Here is a 20,931-nt window from a genome sequence, read left to right on the forward strand (position 1 = left end):
CTCCCACCTTGTACATGGCAGGTACTCATGTGACTCAGCCAACGGTGACTATCTTATACGTTGCAGGCAAAGATGCCTGGAGGCATGTTACATCAGGGAAACAAAGCAAAGGCTACGACAACAGATGAATGGGCACCACACAACAATCAACAGACAGGAGTGTTCCTTCCCAGTTGGAGAACACTTCAATGGCCCAGGACGTTCGACCTGGACCTTCAGGTGATCATCCTCCAAGGCAGATTCGGGACAAGCAGTAGTGAAAAGTGGTCGAGCAGAGGCTGATAGCTAAGTTCAGGACCCAGAGGGAGGGCCTCAACCGGGACCTTGGGTTCATATCACATTACAGGTGACCACCATTGTACTATAAACACACAGAGATACTCCTACACACACACTCACACACACTTACATAGGCACTCCTGATACACACGGACACACATATTAACAGAAGTGCACACATACACCCACACACTCACACATGCACCCCCTCACAGACTTAAGAAACTCTGCACTCACTACACACACAATTTTTCACACTCACACCTCCCAACCCAGACAGACACAGACACACACACACAAAGATCCACATGCACACACATATTCTGTGGGGTGAATTTGTACTTGCAAGGTTACCTTGTACTTTACTCAAAAACTGTATGCATTCATGTAGAATTCTGAGCTCAAAAACTGCATGAATTCATGTAAAACTCCGTTTTCTCACTTTTTAGATTAGAATCAATCTAAACATCCTGGCATAGACAGAGAAGACGGGGGCGAACATCTTCAACATATTGTCGAGCTATCACCATTGTTAACAGCTAACCTGAGAATGCAACTTTATTTTAAAAAGTTTTGTAATTTACACATGAAAGAAGTGAAACTATCATGATATTCTAACAGATGAAAGGCATAACAGGCAATTAATTTTTCAATGTATAATTTCAGTTCCATCACACTGTAAATTTTTGCTATAAATTCTGTGTGTTAGGATTGAGCCCTCCACTACCACCTGATGAAGGAGCGATGCTCCGAAAGCTAGTGTGCTTCCAATTCAACCTGTTGTGTGATTTTAAACTTTTCTCCCCAACGCTGACTGTCCCTGAGTAGAGGAGCGCATGCGTGAGGCCCTCCCCCAGCGCTGCCATTGAGGAGCATTTACTCAGTGAGTGCAAGAGGTTTGTTCGAAACAGACCGCAATGGAGAGATCAGCGCCCAGGGAAGCGAGGGAACAGCAGGCTCCTTCCAGCAGCACATCGGGATGGGAGCCTGGGACACAGAGGGGGCTCCGAGACCGGGATTGATTCGGGGTGAGTTCAGGGAGAACCGGGGGCTGTTTGTAAGGGGCCGAGCGGAGCAGGAACTGGTCCCGGAACTTGGAGTGAGCGGGCTGGGGGGAAGAGAGCGGCCTTTCTCGGGCTGTGTGTGGGCCTGCTGTGGGAGACAGAGCGGGAAGAAGCTGCTGTGGGACATTCTTGTGGCTTACAATCCTCTGATCCCGGTCTTAATTTCAATCTGTTTCCCGCTGTTTCTTGAGGTTGTGTGGACCAACTGTAGGAATAGGATACTCTTGGAAAAGGACATTCTCTGGGGTCTTGGTAAAAACATTAGAAACAGTGCCGTTTTTCCTATTTCCAACAGGTAGTTGGGCAATTGGATGTTGAACTGTGTAAGCGTGCTGGTAGTTGAGTATTCCCATTCATGGTGCTGCGCATTTGTTGCTCAGTTTCTGGATTTCACTCAACTGATATCAACTTAAAAAATCACACAACACCAGGTTCTCATCCAAAAGGTTTTTTGGAAGCACTTGATGTGTAACATTGTGCACCCCAGTCCAACACCAACATCTCCAAATCAACTGGTATCGAAACACATGAAAACCAAACAATCCCCAGACAGAGAGCAGCTCAGGGCAACAATGGAATCAGATCCGTGTTTCTTGTTAAGTGGTTGGCTTTAAAGAAAAAAAACCCACATATCTTAACGAAGATGCAATGAATGTGACAATGATCAGTTCAATATTGCCAGACTAGCCTCTTGTTGATTTACAGGTGGTGTCCCTGTGTCTTCCTCCAGAAAAACACCTGAGGGACTAAGACACTGTAATACTTCCTCAGTTCAAAGCAAAGAGTGACCAGCTGTCTCTAACAAACGGAAGGTATGTAGCCCATTGATGTTTACACACCAGTGTTGAAGATAGATAAACTGAATCCTCATCCAAAATAGACATGAAGGAACAACATTAAAATCTGCAATTATTAAGAGCATTTTCAAAGTTACAACGAAGGTAGACAAATAGGCCACATCGTTGCATTGTTTCAACAACCATCCATGAAGGAGGGGTTAAGTACAGAGATGGAGGGAAACTGTGCTCACTGACAGGGCAAGAGTTACTGAAGAGTCGTCGACTCAGAGACGTATAGTATGGAAACAGACACTTCGGTCCAACATGTCCATGCCAACCAGGTATTCTAACCTAACCATTCCCATTTGCCAGCACTTAGCCCATCTCTCTCTCAAACCTTTCCTGTTAAAGTACAGATTTCAGACAGCCCAGGGAATCCCTTGGGGACTCAGATCTATAAGCTTCTCTTGGTTTGTCCTGGAGGTCATACACTTTGATAGTCTGGAATAAAAACCTCTTACAAACAGTTTAGTTTAATTTTAGCCTTCCCCTTTATTTACCAATAGTATCAGTGTTACAACATAACATTGACACCTATAAATCAGGCTAGCTGAGCTTCTTAAACCTTAGAAAAGTAGGATACCAGCTCTTCCTTTAAGAGCCCCCACAGACTACTCCACTCTTCTGTCTCAAACAGGCTTTCTTTTTACAATACTTGACAAAAAAACACTGCATGTTCTTAATTAGACAGACAGTGGAAAGGCAATAATTTGTAAGGAAGAGAAGTTAATTAACAGGTCTGTGAGCGCTTTACTGATCGCTCCTGTAAGCCCTCAGCCATCCATCAGGTGGGAAAAATAGATCCAGCTGAGTCACTGTCTGTTGGTGAGGCAAGTCCCTGTCATAAAGAGGTATCAGTCTAAACTAAGTGGGAGAGGTCATAAGGTAACCTTGCACAGCTTGCATGTCAGAGATCATTGTTTTATAAAATGGCATCTTAGCGAGGAGGGCAAACTGACCATAACATGGCTTCCTGACAGATTGTGTCAGAATCTCTTCAATGTTCGGTTTAGAATAATTTTTAAGGTAGGAGCAGACTCCTTTTTTTTATCTTAAGCACAAAATCATTCCGTAACTGAGGCTGAAAGGTTAAGTTTTAAAAGATTCATAAGTCTCAAATTAAACATGCTTTCTTTTCAGGGTTGGGTTTCAAATTCAAAGACGACAGAAGGTCTGACGAGTTAGAATTGACAGAGGGTCAGTCGTGTTGTGTAGGAACACCAAGTAAGTTAAAGATTAGATTAGATTATTTACAGCATGGAAGCAGGTCCTTCAGCCTAACAAGTGCTTCATCAGTATTACATTTTAGAGTTTGTATTTCATAATCAGTGGTGGCTACTCAAAATCATCATAAAGTCCCAAAATACAAATAAATTCCAAACATTCATCACTCTCTCACTCTCACATACTCTCTCACACATACTCCCACACACACTCTCCCTCTCAGGCGCGCACATGAACACACACAGACACACACAGTTCATTACAAGGCTTTTGACACGCTTCTGAAATGATACAAAGTTTCCGAGATCACAATCAAACACTTCATTAAATTCATAGGTTTTTGTTAAGGCAAATGTTCTTATTTGCTTTAGAGCATTTTGTTATCACTTGGTGAGAACAGATGTTTTTTATCTTCTGCAGGTCCTAGGTTCCCCCTTTTGTGGCCTGATGCCTCCCTGCCTGCCCTGTTTATTTTCTTGTGTTCTATAATTCCATATAGTTGAAGCTGTCAGGGATAGAGTGATGATTGCACAAACACATTCACATTGCAGAAACAGACAGGTACATTTTGATAATACACTCTCATATTCCCAGAGGCAAGTCTGACAGGTATATATTGATAACTACATTCTTACATTCACCTAGAACCTAATGAGGCAGATTGATAACTAACATCACATTGACATAGCAAAAGCTGACAGGTAGAGACTGATAATGACACTCATATTCACACAGCAGAATCTGACATCGGCAGATAGATTATTGGACCGTCACCTTCACGTCACAGAAACTGACAGGGTGTGATAGATAACTAGACAGTCATATTCAAATTGGAGAGACTGATGGACAGATCAATAGCGACACTTCCATATTCACAGATCTGAAACTGACAGGTACAGATGGATAGGTGAAAGTGAGGACTGCAGATGCTGGAAATTAGAGTCAGGAATGTGGTGCCGGAAAAGCACAGCAGGTCAGGAAGCATCCAAGGAGCAGAAGAATTGAGGTTTTGGCTAAAAGCTCTTCATCAGTACAGATGGATAAGTAAACCATACATTGACATAGCAGAAACTGACAGGGAAAGATTGACAACCACACTCATGCATTCATGCTGCAGAAAGCAAAAGGTACATTTCAATACAGACCCCCACATGTTCACTTGGCAGAAGATGGCAGGTAGATATTGATAACAATGTTCACATTTTAACAATGCTGAAACTGACATGGACAGATTGATAATTAAACAATCACATTCACAGAGCAAAAACTGTCATATTCACATAGCAGAAACCAACAGATAACTTCACTCAAGTTTGCATGGATGAGAACCTTATTGGGAGAGAGTAATGCCTCTACTTGTATATTCAGTGAGTGGAAACCCACAGGTAAAGGCAGATAATTTCACTCAAGTATGCACATCGCAGAAACTGACAGGGAGAGAGTGATAACTGTACTCACATATTCAGAATCTGCGAGTTGCAGATTGATATAGGCTCTCATTGTAAGTATGAAATGGTTGTGCTAGTGGGGTGGCACAGTGGCTCAGTGGTTAGCACTGCTGCCTCACAGCAACAGGGTCCTCGGTTCAATTCCAGCCTTGGGTGACTGTCTGTGTGCAGAAGCTGATATTCATAGGGTATGGGAGTGGAGGGCAGTGAGACCTACCTGTGTCTGTCCAAAGTCCAGCACATTCAAAATTGTAGGTACTACATGAAACACATTCATATTTCAATGGATGACACCTACAGAGTAAAAGAAGTTACACTTAAAAAGGTTTGAGTTATAGTCCAGTCACATACTGACATGTAAAGACTGTGAAATAGAATTTAGATCCCAGAAACAGACGTGCACAGATTGGTGTCGAGAGTGTGGTGCTGGAAAAGCACAGTAGATCAGCCAGCATCCGGGAAAGAGGAGAATCAATGTATCGGGCATTAGCGCTTCATCTCGGCGTTTCAGGCATAAACCCTCTCATCCTCAGCATCTGTAGTCCTCACTTCTCCTTGGGGCACAGATTGCAGGAATATTTCTAAGTGGCTGGCAAATAGCATAACATATTACTGCTTACATCAATGCTTGATGGATACAGAATAAAACCTCTCGAAGTAACACTAATTGACTATTAAACAGAGGACCAGAGTCTGAATGGACAGATGTTAACTTAATGCAAAATGTGTAAATAAGGACACGACAGATACAAAATTAAAGTGACACATATATAGCATGCTAACAGTTGCTGGTTAACAGGTATTCGCGTAACACTGAGAAATGCTATAAATCCCTACATAGAGTCATAGAGATGTACAGCATAGAAACAGACCCTTTGGTCCAACCTGTCCATGCCAACTAGATATCACAACCCAATCTAGTCCCACCTGCCAGCACCCAGTCCATATCCCTTCAAACCCTTCCTACTCATGTACCCATCCAAATGTCTCTTAAATGTTGCAATTATGCTAGCCTCCACCACTTCCTCTGGCAGCTCATTCCATACATGTACCACCCTCTGTGTGAAAAAGTTAACCTTTAGATCTCTTTTATATCTTTCCTCTCTCAACCTAAACCTATGCCCTCTAGTTCTGGACTCCCCGACCCCAGGGAAAAGACTTGGACTATTTATCCTATCCACGTCCCTCATAATTTTGTAGATCTCTACAATGTCACCCCTCAGCCTCTGACACTCCAGGGAAAACAGCCCCAGCCTGTTCAGCCTCTCCCTATAGCTCAAATCCACTAACCCTGGCAACATCCTTGTAAATCTTTTCTGAACCCTTTCAAGTTTCACGACATCTTTCCGATAGGAAGGAGACCATAATTGCATGCAATATTCCATTAGTGGCCTAACCAATGTCCTGTACAGCCGCAACATGACTTCCCAACTCCTGTACTCAATACTCTGACCAATAAAGGAAAGCATACCGAATGCCTCGTTCACTATCCTAGCTACCTGTGACTCCACTTTCAAGGAGCTATGAACCTGCACTCCAAGGTCTCTTGGTTCAGCACCACTCCCTGGGACCTTACCATTCAGTGTATAAGTCTTGCTAAGATTTGCTTTCCCAAAATGCAGCACCTCGCATTTATCTGAATTAAACTCCACCCGCCACTTCTCAGCCCATTGGCCCATCTGGTCCAGATCCTGTTGTAATCTGAGGTAACCCTCTTCGCTGTCCACTACACCTCCAATTTTGGAGTCATCTGCAAACTTACTAACTGTCCCTCTTTTGCTCGCTTTATGTAATCATTTATGGAAATGATAAAAAGTAGAGGGCCCAGCACCGATCCTTGTGGCTTTCCACTGGTTACAGGCCTCCAGTCTGAAAATCAACCCTCTACCACCACCCTCTGTCTTCTACTTTTGAGTCAGTTCTGTATCCAAATGGCTAGTTCTCACTGTGTTCCATGAGATCTAATTTTGCTAATCAGTCTCCCATGGGGAACCTTGTCAAGTGCCTTACTGAAGTCCATATAGATCACATCAACTGCTCTGCCCTCATCAATCTTCTTTGTTACTTCTTCAAAAAACTCAATCAAGTTTGTGAGACATGATTTCACACGCACAAAACCATGGTGACTATCCCGAATCAGTTGTTGCCTTTCCAAATGCATGTACATCCTGTCCCTCTGGATTCCCTCCAACAACTAGTCCACCACCAAGGTCAGGCTCCACATCAGTTCTCACTAATTCAGGAAGTGTATTTTTGAACTCCTGTCCAAATGCCAATTTCCAAAGTTTAAAATCCCTCCCTTTCTTCCTTTCCTTTCTCTCCTTTTCTCTCTCTCCTCGCTCTCTCTTCTGCATTTAATCATAATTCAAAAGATTTCATTTCTGATGCCCTGTCCTTGTCTTTTGCCTCGAACCCAAGTTGCTGCATTTTCCATTGAATGTTAGCCATCTCTGAAGATTCTGATGGTGTTTTCAACAAATATAAATGCTGAGCTACTGCTGTAATTATCTCTCCTTTCCTCATGGTAGGACATAGATTGAATCCCAGATTAACTGCTTATTCCAGCATCTTACCCTTCATCACCTTTTGTAAAAGCCCCCAAATCACTTCTTCCACCCCCACAGAAAACTCTTGTTGACTGAAAGAGCCATTGCTCTCCCAAACACTGTTTAAACCAACTGAATTAAACCACTCGCTGCCTTCAAGTCCAACAACCCTAATCCCAAATCAGAACTACAGAACAAATCCTGCAAAGAGCCTCCTAACTGGTATGGACCAGGCCAGACCCCCTCAAAACTTTTCAAGTAGTCTGGAACCGAACTTTGCTAGTTGGTTTAAGCAGGTGTAACGCGGATATTCCAGGAGTGATGTAGCTGGTCAAACCACGTAGTCTTAAACAAAACAGAACTGATTTACAAGATTATCAAATGAAACACAAACAAATGCTCCTATGCCTTAAAAGAGAACAGAATACTGAATAAATTAACCTATCCAAAAACCCTACAGATTATGCCAACTTAATGATACTGTTCCCAACACTTGCAACAATCCCCACAAACGCCCCTTGGCACAAAAAGTAAAATCATACACAGTCGTACAGGACAGATGTCAGAGAGAGAGAGTACCAGCATGGACCGGCTTCTTTGGGTTCAGCAGCTGTTCCAACTGCCTGACTGCTTTCAGTCAATAGCCAAGAGTCAAACACCACCGAGGAAACGAAAGTTTATATTTTTAAATCTATATTCTACATGCATCCTACCCAGTTTCAATCAACTTGAATGAATTCTCTTCCAAAATATACACTGCATTAAAATCTGAGCATGGAACAGTGCAGGACAGGAACGGGTCCTTCAGCCCACCGTGCTGTGCCGAACATGCCGCCAAAATGCAATTAATCCCTTCTCCCTGGCCTTGGTCCATAACCCTCTATTTCTTACATATTCATTTGCTTACCTAAAAGTCCTTTCAATACCCTTGTTGTATCTTCCTCCATCTCCACCCCAGGCAGTGTGTTCCACTGCTACCACTCCCTTTGTTTAAAAATAAAACTGCCCTTATGTCTCATAGAGTCATAGAGATGTACAGCATGGAAACAGACCCTTTGCTCCAACCAGTCCATGCCGACCAGATATCCCAACCCAATCTACTCCCGCTGCCAGCACCTGGCCCATATCCTTCCAAACCCTTCTTAATCATATACCCATCCAAACGCCTCTTAAATATTGCAATTGTACCAGCCTCCACCACTTCCTCTGGCAGCTCATTCCATACCTGTACTACCCTCTGTGTGAAAAAGTTGTCCCTTAGGGCTTTTTAAAATCTTTCCCTCTTAAGTATTCTGCTTTTCCTTTATATGCTTCTAAGGATTCACTCGATCTATCCTGTCCATAACTGACATATGCTTCCTTCTTTTTCTTAACCAAACCCTCAATTTCTTTAGTCATCCAGCATTCCCTCACAGTCTTTCCTTTCATCCTGACAGGAATATACATTCTCTGGATTCTTGTTATCTCATTTCGGAAGGCTTCCCATTTTCCAGCCATCCCTTTACCTGTGAACATCTGTCCCCAATCAGCTTTCAAAAGTTCTTGCCTAATACCGTCAAAATTTGCCTTTCTCCAATTGAGAACTTCAACTTTAGATCTGGTCTATCCTTTTCCATCACTATTTTAAATCTAATAAAAATATGGTCGCTGGCCCAAAGTCTCCCCCACTGACACTTCAGTCACCTGCCCTGCCTTATTTCCTAAGAGTAGGTCAGGTTTTGCACCTTCTGTTGTAGAAACATCCACATAATGAATCAGAAAATTGTCTTGTATGCGCTCAACAAATTGCTTTCCATTTAAACCCTTGACACTATGGCAGTCCCAGTCTATGTTTGAAAAGTTAAAATCCCCTACCATAACCACCCTATTATTCTGACAGATACCTGAGATCTCCTGACAAGTTTGTTTCTCAATTTCCCTCTGACTATTCGGGGGTCTATCATACAATCCAAATAAGATGATTATCTCTTTCTTATTTCTCAGTTCTACCCAAATAACTTCCCTGGATGTATTTCCAGGAATACCCTCCCTCAGCACAGCTGTAATGCTATCCCTTATCATAAATGCCACTACCCCTCCTCTCTTGCCTCCCTTTCTATCCTTCCTGGAGCATTTGTATCCTGGAACATTAAGCTGCCAGTCCTATCCATCCCTGAGCAATGTTTCTGTAATTGCTATGATATCCCAGTCCCATGTCCCTAACCATGCCCTGGCTTCATCTGCTTTCCCTGTTAGGCCCCTTGCTTTGAGGTAAATGCAGTTTATTTTATTAGTCCTACTTTGTCCCTGTTTGCCCTGACTGTTTGACTCACTTCTGTTCTCAACTGTACCAGTCTCAGACTGATCTCTTTCCTCACTACTTCCGTGATTCCCACCTTACTAGTTTAAATCCTCCCGAGCAGATCTAGGAAATTTCCCTGCCAGTATATTAGTCCCCTTCCAATTTAGGTGCAATCCGTCCTTTTTGTACAGGTCACTTCTACCCCCAAGAGAGATTCCAATGATCCAAAAATCTGAATCTTTCCCCATACACCAGTTCCTCAGCAATGCATTCATCTGCTCTATCATCCTACTCCGGCCCTCACTAGCTTGTAGCACTGGGAGTAACCTCTTTTTAAAATTTCTACCTAACTCTCTATAATCTCCCTTCAGAATTACAACCTTTTCCCTTCCTATGTCATTAGTTCCAATGTGGACAATTCTGATAAATGTGTTCTAGAATTCCTGAAGAAGGGCTTATGCCCGAAACGTCGATTCTCCTGCTCCTTGGATGCTGCCTGACCTCTGTGTTTTTCCAGCACACATTTTTCAGCTCTGATCTCCAGCATCTGCAAGTCCTCACTTTCTCCAATGTGGACAATGACCTTTTGTGTCCCCTCTTCCCCCGTGAGAACATTCTGCACCCTCTCTGAGACATCCTTGATCCTGTCACCAGGGAAGCTACACACCATTCTGCTTTATCGCTGCTGGCCACAGAAACTTCTGTCTGTACCTCAGACTACAGAATCCCCTCACACAATTGATCTCTGGAAGCCGATGTGTACCTTGTTGCATTAGAGCCAGTCTCAGTACCAGAAACTAGGATTCTCAGGGGAACATGGCATGAACATCCGTCACCCCATCCACTTTCCAAAACATCATACCTGTCCAAAGGGAAATCAAATATTGACATGAAGAGGTTATTGGACACAGAGTGAGAAAGCTCTCATAAAGTGGTCTGGTTATAAACAAGTGAACAATAAATTCAAAATACAGATGCAGAATATAACTTACAATCAAAAACTATACCAAAAGTTGTGAAATTATCCAAACTGCTTTACACTGTCAACACTGACAATGGTAGAAAAGGTCTCACTTTCATTTATAGGACATAGAATTTCTCCAGTGCAGAGAGAGGTAATTTGGCCCATCCCCCTGCAACAACTCTCCAAAGCAGATCCCACCCAGTATCCATAACTCCATGTTTACCATATTTAACCCACCGACACTGCACATGTTTGGACCATGCAAAGAAACGAGAGCACTCAGAGGAAATTCACGGAGACATGGGCAGAATGTGCAAACTGCACACAGATAATGAACTAAGGCTGGAATTGAATGTGTGTCCCTGGCACCACTGTGCCACCCTGACATGGATGGCAATAGATAAAATCTTATTCGTGTTGAGCAACAGAGATTTGAAGTAAATAGAGTTCCTGCAGTTTCTTCAAGTGTCATGTTAAACAGAGACAAATGTGTAAGTACACTCACTTATTCACAGAACACAAACTGACAGGTACAGATACCTTCAGGTACAGATACACTCATCCATCCATATAGTTGAAGCTGTCAGAAATAGACTGATGATTGCACAAACACATTGGCATTGCAGGAACTGTCAGGTACAGATTGAATCTGCACTCAAACATTCATATTATAGAAACTGACAGGTAACACACCCACATTCCCAGAGCAGAATCTCGTGGGTATATATTGATAATTACATTTTTACATTCACCTAGAACCTAATGAGGCAGATTGATAACTAACATTACATTGACATAGCAAAAGCTGACCGGTAATGCCATTCTCATATTCACACAGCAGAATCTGACAGGGGCAGATAGATAATTGGACTGTCATCTTCACATCATAGAAACTGACAGGGAGAGCTAGATAACTAGACAGTCATATTCAAATTTCAGAAACTGATGGACAGATCAATAACTACACTTCCATATTCTCAGATCAGAAACTGACAGGTACAAATGGGTAGGCAAAGGTGTGGACTGCAGATGCTGGAGATTAGAGTCAGGAGTGTGGTGCTGGAAAAGCACAGCAGGTCAGGAAGCATCCAAGGAGCAGAAGAATTGACGTTTTGTTTAAAAGCCCTTCATCAGTACAGATGGATAACTACACCAATACATTCACATCAAAGAAACTGACAGGAAAAGAATGATAACTAAACTCATGCATTCCTGTCGCTGAAAGCAACAGGTACATTTCAATATGGACCCCCACATGTTCACTTCGCAGAAGATGGCAGGTTGACATTGATAACTACGTTCAACGTTTTAACAATGCAGAAACTGATATAGACGATTGATTTAACTATCCCATTTACAGACCAGAAACTGCCATATTCACACAATAGAAACCTACGGGGAGAGGGCGATACCTGTACTCACATATTCAAATAGCAGAAGCTTAGAGCTGCAGATTGATATATAAGCTCTCATTGTACTTATAAAATGTTTGGGTATATTCGCATTGGAGTATTGAAGAACAATGTTTGATCTATAGAGCAAAAAAAATGATCTGAATGGAGTTGACAGAGTTGATGCTGGGAATATGTCAATGCTGATGAGAGAATCCCGAGTAAGGGACACAGTTTTGAACAGGAAGCCTTCTGTCTAAGAAAGCAATGCAGAACATTCTCCCCTTGTTCTGTTCCACAGAGAGCAGTTAGGGTTGAGTTATCAGCTTAATGTATGCTCATGTAGCCATATATCATTTTTGATACATAAGGGAGTCTTTGGCTATGGGCACTAAACATCAAAATGAGATGAAGACCATAACTAAAGCCTTGGTGATCTGTTGGAGCCTTGCTCCTTGCATCTGAGGAGCAGGAGAATCGTTGTTTTAAGCATAAACCCTTCATCTCGACGTTTTGGGCATAAGCCTGTGATCCTCAGCATCTGCAGTTCTCACTGTGCCCTGGGGGCACAGATTGGGGGAATATTTCCAAGTGACTGGTAAATAGTGTAACGTTTTACCGCTCACATCAGTGTTTGATGGTTACAGAATAAAACCTGTCTTGAAATAACACTGCCTATTAGATGGAGGACCAGAGCGTCATTGGACAAGTGTTGAGTTAATGCAAAATGTGTAAATTAGGACATGACAGATATAAAGTTAAAGTGACACTCACATATATATATGCTGACAGTTGCTAGTTAACAGGCATTCGCGTAAAACTGAGAAATGTTATAAATCCCTGCATGAAACTGCAAGGCGCCTAATTGAAAAGTGCAGCAACGTGGTTCAGTTACACTGCAGGTACTTTCAAAGCACCCAGTTATCTATACGTCTCTGGGCCCAAAATTATCAGTCAAGGTCTCAGAAATATATTCATCCCACATTCAAGACGTGACTCTACTCGTGATTCAAGAAAAGTATCACATCGAAACTTTTTCTTATTATTTCTCTTCAACAAATCTCCCTCAGTCAGACTGACAGGAACAGAATCACCATCCACTTCACATTTCGTTGCAGATCCACATTGGATCTCACACTAACCAATCAGAGAGACTCCATGTTTTGGATTGACTCTGTGCAAACTACCCAATCAGGAGCAAGCCTTTCCCCATCCCTCATTAGCATTGCTGACGCCGTCAGTCTATAAAGAGGGAACTCCGAGCCCGCTTTCCCTTATTCTATGTCTGAAATTAATCAGGACGATGGCTGATGAGAAGAAAGCCCAGCAAGCTTCCAAGAAGGGCGCGAAGAAAATTATCAAGAAGGCGCCAGCGAAGGGCGGCAGGAAGAGGAAGCGGTCCAGGAAAGAAAGTTACTCCATCTACATCTACAAAGTGATGAAGCAGGTTCACCCCGACACCGGCATCTCCTCCAAGGCCATGAGCATCATGAACTCGTTCGTCAACGATATTTTCGAGCGTATCGCGGGGGAGGCTTCCCGCCTGGCCCATTACAACAAGCGCAGCACCATCAGCTCCCGGGAGATCCAGACCGCCGTGCGGCTGCTGCTGCCCGGGGAGCTGGCCAAGCACGCCGTGTCGGAGGGTACAAAGGCGGTGACCAAGTACACCAGCTCCAAGTGAAGGACCGCGCTGCATTGAAACACACATCCACAACCCAAAGGCTCTTATAAGAGCCACCCACAACATCCCTGAGGCAGCTGAACCATTTGTTTTAGCTTCCATGTGATTGTTGATAAGGCGTTTCAACTTCTAGATCTACATGTTGTTGTGTTAATAAGTACTTCGCAAATTATTCGGGAGTGGGGTGGAAGATGCAGATCAAGCGCCAGTGAGTCATTTTTCATCTTGCTTGATTACCCCTGGTAGACAAATGCCCACGTCTTTCACTCAAACGATTGCCTTCTGATTTAAAATGATTTACTCGACATTTCCAATGCACGGGTTCGATCCGATTTTTCGCAATGCCAAATAAATCTTCCTGCTGTCGGTGAGAGACTTTCAAACCGAACCGAGAGAACTCCCAACACAGCTGCCGGACTGAAACGTGGAGCTTTTGCTGAATCTGATCGAGAGCGATAATGGAGGACAGCTTTAAAATATCGTCTTAAAAAAACGTGTTCGCCCTCGATGCTGAGCCGGCAGAATGCAGTGTGCTGCTTTATCAGCATATCGGGGTGGTACTGAAATGTGAAAAGAAAAGACAGGTTGCAGACTGCAGTGTTTGGCCTGTTTTGTTCAACTTCTTCTCAAGGTTTAGAAATTAATCAACTCTCATGATCAGATACAGATCGGCAAATGAGGGAGAGTATGACCGTGTGAATCATCATTTGTAAACTAAAAGTAAATTAACTTGAGTATTAATGTTTTTTTGAATTTCCTCAGTTTTTTGTACTTCATTATTCAAATAAAAATACTCCTTTGTTTGGAAATTGGCGGGCTTTTCAAATTGAAAAGAAAGCGGTTGATGATTTGGCGCCGGTACTTTCCGCCCTCCTCCCCGGGCCCTCACCGATTGGGAAATGAGGCAGATTTCTGATTGGGAATTGAAACAGCATTAGGAGATGCTGACCAATCAGAAATGGCCGCCCCACCATTCCTCCCGAAGGTATAAGAGGCCGCAATGTGGGCAGAGTGTAGCATTCTCTGTGAAAGTGTGTTTGGGATTGTGGTAATGTCTGGAAGAGGAAAGGGCAGTGGGAAAGGTCGCGCCAAGGCGAAGTCTCGGTCGTCCCGGGCTGGCCTGCAGTTCCCGGTGGGCCGTGTTCACAGGCTCCTGAGAAAGGGCAACTATGCTGAGCGTGTGGGTGCCGGAGCGCCGGTCTATCTGGCTGCGGTGCTGGAGTATCTGACGGCTGAAATCCTGGAGCTGGCCGGCAACGCGGCACGGGACAACAAGAAGACCCGCATCATCCCCAGGCACCTGCAGCTGGCCGTGCGCAACGACGAGGAGCTCAACAAGCTGCTGGGAGGGGTGACCATCGCTCAGGGCGGGGTGCTGCCTAATATCCAGGCCGTGCTGCTACCCAAGAAAACTTCCGCTGCTGGATCCGCTAAAAAGTGAAGAGACCATTCTTGAATCTGACAACCCAAAGGCTCTTTTAAGAGCCACTCACAGCATCTGTGAAAGCGGCTGAACCGTCTGTCGGATTGAATTATTCTCCTTTTTAATGTGTAGAGCCGTGCCTGTTATACCTAGAAATATAGCTATGCTAGGTCCTTTTTGTTGGATACGGTTTCTATCTGTGGTAGCAGAAGGAGTTTGTCATAGAATATGATTGTAAGGGTGTCTGGAAATACATTATTTCTCATTGCACGGTCACTGCCTGAGTGACCTTTTATGTTTCATCAATGTTGTATGAGTGTCACGGGTGTTCCCGATCGGGTTTGGCTTCACATTTCCTTTAACCGCATCAGCAAGAGCTGAATCCTCCCACTGTCTCTGCAGCATATACCTCTGCAAATTGTTCTTTGTTCGGTTCAGTTCCACTTTTTTTTCGCCAGCCTCTGGAGAGAGAGAGAGAGTGTGTTCAACAGCAGTCAGTTATTTTTCAGCTGTAAAAGGAGGGAATGTGGTAAAGTGAGATTGTGTGAAGTTTACTTTCGGAATAGAAAAACCAATCAACGTGAACGTAGTCGTACATCCTCCTGCTCTTTTATGCGTGATGGCGGGCATTTTCAAATTTGAAAATAAGCCGTTGATCCCGGCGCCATTTTTTCCCTTTTCTCTCCTGCCTCCACCTCACCACAAGCCATGTTAACGCAAAGGGAGTCATGGGGAGATAGGGTTTTTCCTGAAATATCTAACCCAATAAGAAAATTTGAATAACATCACTCATCTAATTACTATATTTCCGCAATCCCTGAATGAAGATCTCATTATTTGCAAATTCACTGCCGCTGCTTTCTGTTTTTAACTAAATTCCTAGAGAAATACTGTACTAATATCCCCTATCGTTTCCTGCTCTCTCTGGATGAGCAACCGAATTTTATCCGCCGTGAATCAATCGAAAAACTGCAGAGTAAAACATTTTAAAAGCTAAAACAGTGTACACCGGTAAAATTACAGAACCACACTTTATCAATAATTTTTATTTCATCCAATTTATTAATTGCCCGAAGACAATTTGTAATCGCTGCCTGAACGGGCAGGTGGAAAGAACGCGCCACATAACACATCTGCGGGCTCCCAGTAACAAAACTGAGCTGAGTGGTATGTCTGGGAAATATAAATAGTGTAATGTGTAACATTAACGTCTGGGTTTCACAATAAATAATAACAAATTGGATATCATTATTGAGATGGACAGGTATTCACGAATAAAAGAGGATCGAAAGTTAAGGGAAATATCAGCCATGATCGAATGGCAGAACAAGCTGGAGGGGTAGAATGGCCTACTACTGCTGCTACATTTTACAATTCCAAGTTACGATGCGATCCTTTACATGGAATAACCAGGTTGCACAACAGTAGAGTCTCGATTGGCCGAATAGCCTCTTATCTACACTGTAGGAATACTTGCAATTTTAAAACTATTCGCCACGGTAAACAGCAACAAAGTGAACTCCAAATGCGCTCTGCCGTAACCCAGAACATGGTATTAGTATACTTTCGGTTCTGATATAATGGTAAAAGTCGGGATGAATGCGTAATAACCAGCTACAGTAACATTCCCCTCAGTATGCGCTGCTTTCCCCGTCCTCAGGTCTCCGCTCTCTATCGGGAGGGTATGGGTGCCTCTGAAAAGAGCCTTTGGGTTCGTTGGAAAAGGGTCGCTTTATGCTCAGCCGCCGAATCCATAGAGAGCGCGGCCCTGGCGTCTTCATGGCTGAAGACGTGTTGCTGGAAATGCGCAGCAGGTCAGGCCGCATTCAAGGAGAAGGGCTCATGCCCTAAACGTCGACTCTCCTGCTCCTTGGATACTGCCTGACCTGCTGCGCTTTTCCAGCAACACATTTTCAGCTCTGATCTCCAGCATCTGCAGTCCTCACTTTCTCCTAGAAGATTTTAACCTACTGCGAATCCTCTTGCAAGTATGCCTTCCTTGAAGAAGCTCTCTTCCTCCCTCTACAAGGATTTCAGAGTCCCTCTCTCACTGCACACCCCAGGTCATCTCCTCTGCACAGAAGCTCTTCAGCCACGTTCTCAAACAGACTCGCTACCACAGCCACATCTCCTTCGACTTTCCTCATTCCTGAAGAAGGGTTCATGCCCGAAACGTCGATTCTCCTGCTCCTTGGATGCTGCCTGACCTGCTGCGCATTTCCAGCAACACACTTTCAGCTCTGATCTCCAGCATCTGCAGTCCTCAGTTTGTCCTACCACATCAATGGCGGTGACCGTCTTGCGCTTGGCGTGCTCAGTGTAGGTGACCGCATCCCTGATCACATTCTCCAGGAAAACCTTCAGCATCCCGCGGGTCTCCTCGTAGATCAAGCCCAAGATTCCTGATGCCCCGGATGTTATCACGTAGCACTTTGGGGTGCCGCTTCGCCTCCTTTACCTCTTCCAGACATCACGCTTCTTCACTACAATCGCTGCCGAGTGAGAGCCGAGCTGCCTCCCCTTCCTTTTTTCTGTAGCCCGGCCCGACCTGGCTGAGAAAGAGCTGACAGAGAGTGAGAGGCGGGTCCGGAGAGTAAAATGAGTGACAGACAGAGCAGGGAATTCAGCTCCACCTCCAGCTTACTCCAGCCCCAACTGTATCTAGGATTGAACCTTTTCTCCCCAACATTATCAGACAAGGCGACAAAACTACACCACGTACATGCACGCCAAGAGCAAAAAACTGGATTCTCACCAGTAATAGCTAAGCCCACCCTGGAACCACTGTAGACAACATTATCACTACGGGGAAGTCTATTATCAACTTATCGGACCACACCCGTAAATCGGAAGAGATTGAAGTCCTCAGTCGGGGTCTCAACTTCTGCCCCACTGCCAAAATGGACCCGTTGGTTTTGGCAGCAGACACGGAGGAGTTCACCAGATGAATGAGACTCCAGGAATTCTTTCAAGGAGCCAGCAGCGATCCCAATGAGCCCACTGATGTACTCGAACAGTCATCACAGGGATCTGTAGAGGGGCGACCAAAGCAGGTGTCAACTTGGACCCCACCACAGGGCCACTTTCCCTGAGCTTGACATGTATGCTCAAACCATCAGGAAATATATAAATGCCAGATTCATCAGCCATACCAACCAAGTAGAGCAAAACATCACCGCTACACAACGCAATGCCATCCAGGCTCTCAAAAACAATCACAACATTGTCATCAAACCAGCAGATAAAGGAGGAGCCATTGTCATTCAGAATAGAACAGATTACTGCAAGGAAGTGTACCGATTACTGAACAACCAGGAACACTACAGACAACTACCAGCTGACCTGACCAAAGAACACACCCATGAATTAAACATACTGATCAGAACTTTGGATCCAGTCCTTCAGAGTTCCCTACATGCCCACATCCTACGTACTTCTCGTGTAGGTGACTTCTACTGCCCTCCAAAGATAGACAAAGCCAACACACATGTCGGACAATGGGACCCTACATGAGAATCTCTCTGGTTGTGTGGAAGGCATCTTGAAACCTATTGTACAGGGGATCTCCAGCTTCTGTCACGACACTACGGATTTCTTACAGAAACTCAGCACCCACGGACCAGTTGAACAATGCACGTTTCCACACTCTACACCAGCATTCCCCGCAATGATGGCATCGCGGCAACAGCCTTAGTACTCAGCACCAACAACTGCCAATCTCCAAACAACATCCTACAACTCATTCGCTTTATGCTCGATCACAACGTCTTCACCTTTGACAACCAATTCTTCATCCAGACACATGGAACAGCTATTGGGACCAAATGTGCACCCCAATATGACAACATTTTTATGCACAGGTTCGAACAAGGCTTCTTCTCTATGCAGGATCTCCAACCAAAATTGTACACCAGGTACATTGACAACATTTTCTTCCTCTGGACCCATGGTGAGGAGTCACTGTGACGTCAACAAGTTTCATCCCACCATCAAACTCACCATGGACTACTCTCGACTATCTGTCTCATTCTTAGACACATGCATCTCCATCGAGGAGGGACACCTCAGCACCACACTCTACCGCAAACCCACAGACAATTTCACAATGCTACACTTCTCTAGCCTCCGCCCAAAACATATTAAAACAACCATCCCCTATGGACAAGCCCTACGCGTACACAGGATCTGCTCAGATGAGGAGGAACATGACAGACACCTGGAAGTACTCAGGGATGCCCTCACAAGAACGGGGTATGATTCCCAACTCATCGACCACCAGTTCCGACATGCCACAGCAAGGAACCGTAATGATCTCCTCAGGAGACAGACACGTGCTGCAACCGACAGGATATCATTCGTTGTTCAGTATTTCCTAGGGGCTGAAAAACTACACCATTTTCTTCATGACCTGCAACACATTATCAATGAGGATGAGCACCTCACCAAGACTTTCCCCACACCTCCACTACTTGCCTTTAAACAACTGCCAAACTTCAAACAGATCATTGTTTAGCAAGCTGCCCAGCTCTCAGGATAACTCCATACAACCCTGTCATTGTAGGCACTGCAAGACATGTCAGAGTGTGGACATAGATACCACCATTACGTGTGGGGACACCTCCCACCTTGTACATGGCAGGTACTCATGTGACTCAGCCAACGTTGTCTATCTTATACGTTGAAGGCAAAGATGCCCAGATGCATGGTACATTGGTGAAACCGAGCAAAGGCTACGACAATGGATGAATGGGCACTGCACAACAATCAACAGCCTGGAGTGTTCCCTTCCAGTTGGAGAATACTTCACTGGCCCAGGACATTCGACCTCGGACCTTCGGGTGATCATCCTCCAAGGTGGACTTTGGGACAGGCAGCAGTGAAAAGTGGTCGAGCAGAGGCTGATAGCTAAGTTCAGTACCTATAGGGAGGGCTTCAACGGGGACCTTCGGTTCATGTCACATTACAGGTGACCACCATTGTACTATATACACACACAGATACACCTACACACACACACATACTCGCACACACACATGCTCTCCTAATACACACGGACACACATATACACAGAAGTGCACACAGACACCCACACACACCCTTACAGACACATGCACCCCCTCACAGACTTAAGACACTCTGTCCTCACTACACACACACACACACACTTTCTCACACTCACACCCCCCAACCGAGACAGACACACACACACAAAGATCCACATGCACACACATATTTTGTGGGGTGAATTTGTACTTGCAGGGTTACATTGTACTTTATTCAAAAACTGCATGCATTTATGTAGAATTCTGAGCTCAAAAACTGCATGAATTCATGTAAAACTCCGTTATCTCACTTTTTAGATTAGAATCAACCTAAACATCCTGGCATAGGCAGAGAACACAGGGGGCGAACACCTTCAACATATTGTCGAGCTATCACCATTCTTAATAGCTAACCTGAGAATGCAACTTTATTTAAAAAAAAGGTTTTGTGATTTACATTTGACAGAAGTGAATCTAGCATAATATTCTAACAGATGAAAGGCATAACAGACAATTAATTTTTCAATGTGTAATTTCAGTTCCATCACGCTGTAAATTTTTGCTATAAACTCTGTGTTAGGATTGAGCCCTCCACTACCACCTGATGAAGGAGCGATGCTCCGAAAGCCAGTGTGCCTCCAATACCTGTTGTGTGATTTTAAACTTTTCTCCCGAAAGCTGACTGTTCCTGAGTAGAGGAGCGCATGCGTGAGGCCCTCCCCCAGCGCTGCCATTGAGGAGCATTT

The 20,931-nt window shown here is 44.3% G+C and overlaps 2 protein-coding genes across 2 annotated transcripts; both read left to right on the plus strand.

The window, feature by feature from the left end:
• The first annotated feature begins 1,189 nt into the window (after positions 1-1,189).
• LOC132837172 (histone H2B type 1-O-like) lies at positions 1,190-14,407 on the plus strand. The gene is made up of 3 exons (XM_060856883.1): positions 1,190-1,307; positions 2,049-2,155; positions 13,336-14,407. The coding sequence occupies exon 3, from the start codon at positions 13,340-13,342 to the stop codon at positions 13,718-13,720; it is 381 nt and encodes a 126-aa protein (XP_060712866.1). The 5' UTR covers positions 1,190-1,307; positions 2,049-2,155; positions 13,336-13,339; the 3' UTR covers positions 13,721-14,407.
• A 364-nt stretch (positions 14,408-14,771) lies between these two features.
• Positions 14,772-15,163, plus strand: LOC132837088 (late histone H2A.L3-like). Its single transcript, XM_060856765.1, has one exon. It carries the CDS (start codon positions 14,772-14,774, stop codon positions 15,159-15,161), a length of 390 nt encoding a protein of 129 aa, XP_060712748.1. The 3' UTR covers positions 15,162-15,163.
• Positions 15,164-20,931: the final 5,768 nt, after the last annotated feature.

The sequence above is a fragment of the Hemiscyllium ocellatum genome, chromosome 49 (assembly GCF_020745735.1).
Source record: "Hemiscyllium ocellatum isolate sHemOce1 chromosome 49, sHemOce1.pat.X.cur, whole genome shotgun sequence".
In the NCBI taxonomy this organism is placed as follows: Eukaryota; Metazoa; Chordata; class Chondrichthyes; order Orectolobiformes; family Hemiscylliidae; genus Hemiscyllium; species Hemiscyllium ocellatum.

Coding starts and splice junctions, on each gene's coding strand:
- LOC132837172 (XM_060856883.1), top strand. CDS start 13,340: ATGGCTGATGAGAAGAAAGCCCAGCAAGCTTCCAAGAAGGGCGCGAAG.
- LOC132837088 (XM_060856765.1), top strand. CDS start 14,772: ATGTCTGGAAGAGGAAAGGGCAGTGGGAAAGGTCGCGCCAAGGCGAAG.